The sequence below is a fragment of the Arachis ipaensis genome, chromosome B02 (assembly GCF_000816755.2).
Source record: "Arachis ipaensis cultivar K30076 chromosome B02, Araip1.1, whole genome shotgun sequence".
Classification (NCBI taxonomy): domain Eukaryota; kingdom Viridiplantae; phylum Streptophyta; class Magnoliopsida; order Fabales; family Fabaceae; genus Arachis; species Arachis ipaensis.
Genome location: NC_029786.2, coordinates 90,594,538 through 90,597,335, shown reverse-complemented (window position 1 = coordinate 90,597,335; position 2,798 = coordinate 90,594,538). Strand labels below are relative to the sequence as shown.

Below are 2,798 nucleotides of genomic sequence, written 5' to 3'. Positions count from 1 at the left end.
TAATCATCGCATTTCTAAGTCCCAACCGTGTTATGGAGAAAATAAATTTTTTTCATTTTTCTAATATTTAAGAGAATAAATTATGATATCTTATCTTTAATTTTATGAATGGGATCAAAATAAATATAAAAGAGAATAATAAATAATTAAAATCCTTAAAAAGAAAGTATAATTAAAATCCTTAGAGCCAATGACCTAAGCCTATAATATGTACAATGGAGATTTAGAAAGTATGTTTAGGCCAATAACTTGCTAGCACTACCCTTAAATTAAACACTACGCTATTTAAATTTTTTTTTTCACCGAAAAAGAGGCACTCCAGTGTCATAGAGAGTAGTGAACACTATCGTTGACTTGATTTGCTTTACAAAGAAGGTATCAAGTCTGTTTACTTCTTCTCTAACTTCCTACGAACTGACAAATGATCTTCCAGCCTCCTCCATAAGCCTCCTAAGCCTCAGCTTGTATATGATTTGAGTCAGAGCATCACTTTTAACCAGTCGCTGCTATGTCTTCCCAAAACCAGGAACCCCAATTCATATATGATGCGTACATTAGTTCCGGTTTGCAGTTCCTTCATCCTTTTATTTCAGGTCTCTATGATGCACTCAAAAGTGTTGGACTGCATGTTTTAGCAGACCGCACCGAGCCCAAGACTAATATATCTGACGCAATCGAACGATGCAGAGTTTCTATCATAGTTTTCACAATAGCTTATGCTGAATCAACCTTATTCTTGCAAGAACTCGTGGACATAATGGAGTGTCATCGGAGGAAAGATCAGAAGGTTGTGCCCGTGTTCTATTGCTTAGATCCCTCCCAAGTATGCAATCGGAGCGGTTATTTTGGGCAGATTTTGTCGCTAACTCTGCAAGGTATCTCAAGGGATGAAAACAGGATGCTGAGTTATGAGACCGCCCTTCGACAAGCTGCTTCCATTTTACCCAGGTTTCTTCCAGATATCTGGTAATTAAATTCTCCCATGTTTTTTAATGCTTTGATCTTTATTCTTGATGAGCCATGACCTTTTGAGTATCTTTGGCTTGTTGGAGACTAGAGTGGAACGTGATTTTCTCATTCAATTCTTATCCTGTTTCTCTGATAAATGTGCATATTGAACAATGTTTGTGAAGGTACCAGAGATTGAGAGGGTTTTAAGAGAGTTGGGAGAGAAAATAAAGATAGAGAGAACGAGTAAAACCAGCAATAGCACGTGACTAACAAAATTTATTATTATTTTTTTGTTAACATTTGACTAATTCTAGATTAAATTCTAAACCCTAAATTCTAATTGTATAAAAAATTAAAAGAGAAAATCTAGGGAGCCAATACTTTTATTAAAATCTGGCAGCACTTAACTATCAAAAGAAAAATGAATAATCCCACAACATGAGATGAAATCTCACCCCATTAAAAACACCAATGATAGTTAATTGATGGTTACAAATCACAAAATTTGCTGGTCCCATAGCACTTCTCAAATTAAAAATAAAGTGTTGGCCCAAAGTATTGGCTAATATTGATAAAAAATGTTACCTAACATTTTTCATCCATTGTTGATGATGACGATTGATGAAAAGTGATTGATACAAGTTGGGTACTTAGTATTTATAGAGGGATTAGGGTGCTGCTAACTAACTTAACAATGCCATAACTACCTAACATCATAGTGACAGCTATCAATATTTCTAACAAACTTTCTAACTTAACTAATATCCCCAATCATTTGTATTATTGGTTAATGATTATGCTTTATATTTATATTTTTTTCAGGAATAAGAGAGAAGTTATGAGCCATATAGTTGGACATGTTACATCCTTGATGGATTCAACGAAATTATTCATTGCAAAGCATCCGGTGGGAGTAGACTCTCGTGTGCAAGATTTGATTCAACTCTTAAACAATCAGAAAGCAGATGGTGTCCTCATAATAGCAATATGGGGAATGGCGGGAATAGGTAAAACTACAATTGCCAAAGCCCTCTACAACCAAATTAGCCACAATTTCGAGGTGAGAAAATTTGTCGCAGGCATCCAGGATAGGAAGGGGGATTATCCAATATGGGTGGCTTCCAAATTTATAGAAAAGAGGCTTCTTTTGTTTTTGAAAGACCAAGTTAAAACAAAAGCGCAAAACTTTGACTCAACAAGAAATATATGGTGGGAAGGAATTCGTTGCTTAAAGGTACTTCTTATACTTGATAATGTGAGAAGTGAAAGAGAACTGGAGGTTTTGCCAGTAACTCGTGAATGCTTTGGTCCAGGGAGTATAATAATCTTCACGACAAGGACTAAACATGATCGACTTCATGAGATTGGAGTTAATCATATATAGAGTGAAAGAAATGGACTACAACGAATGTGTTGAGCTTTTTAGTCGGAGCGCATTCAACAAAGCCACTCCTGAAAGAAGTTTTTCTGGTCTTATTAATTATGCAATTGAATATTCTGATGGACTGCCACTGGCTCTTGTGGGTGTTGGCTCTGCTGTATCTGAAAAAAGTATAGAAGAGTGGGAGAATGTGTTGGACAGCTTCAAAAGATTCCCCTCTCTAGATGTATGGCAGGTTTTAAAAGAAAACATAGATTCTGTTGGATATGAAGAAAAGAAAATATTTCTTGAACTAGCTTATTTGAGACATATCTTTATTGGAATGAATCGAAATGATATAAGTCAGATATTACAAGAAGCTGGACGTAATGCCGCACCAAGAGAAATTAAAGGACTTGAAGAGCATAGTCTTGTGTGGTTTGACGAGGACAAGCTTTGCATGAATCGTTTGCTACAAGACATCGGA

At 35.7% G+C, this 2,798-nt stretch overlaps 1 protein-coding gene across 1 annotated transcript in view; it reads left to right on the top strand.

Moving 5' to 3' along the window:
• LOC107625684 (disease resistance protein RPP4-like) overlaps positions 247-2,798 on the top strand; it is a 36,421-nt gene continuing 33,869 nt past the window's right edge. Inside the window, 3 exon segments of the mRNA XM_016328380.2 lie at positions 247-966; positions 1,774-2,328; positions 2,330-2,798. Of these exon segments, the coding sequence (XP_016183866.2) occupies positions 509-966; positions 1,774-2,328; positions 2,330-2,798 (1,482 nt within the window). The 5' untranslated portion in view covers positions 247-508.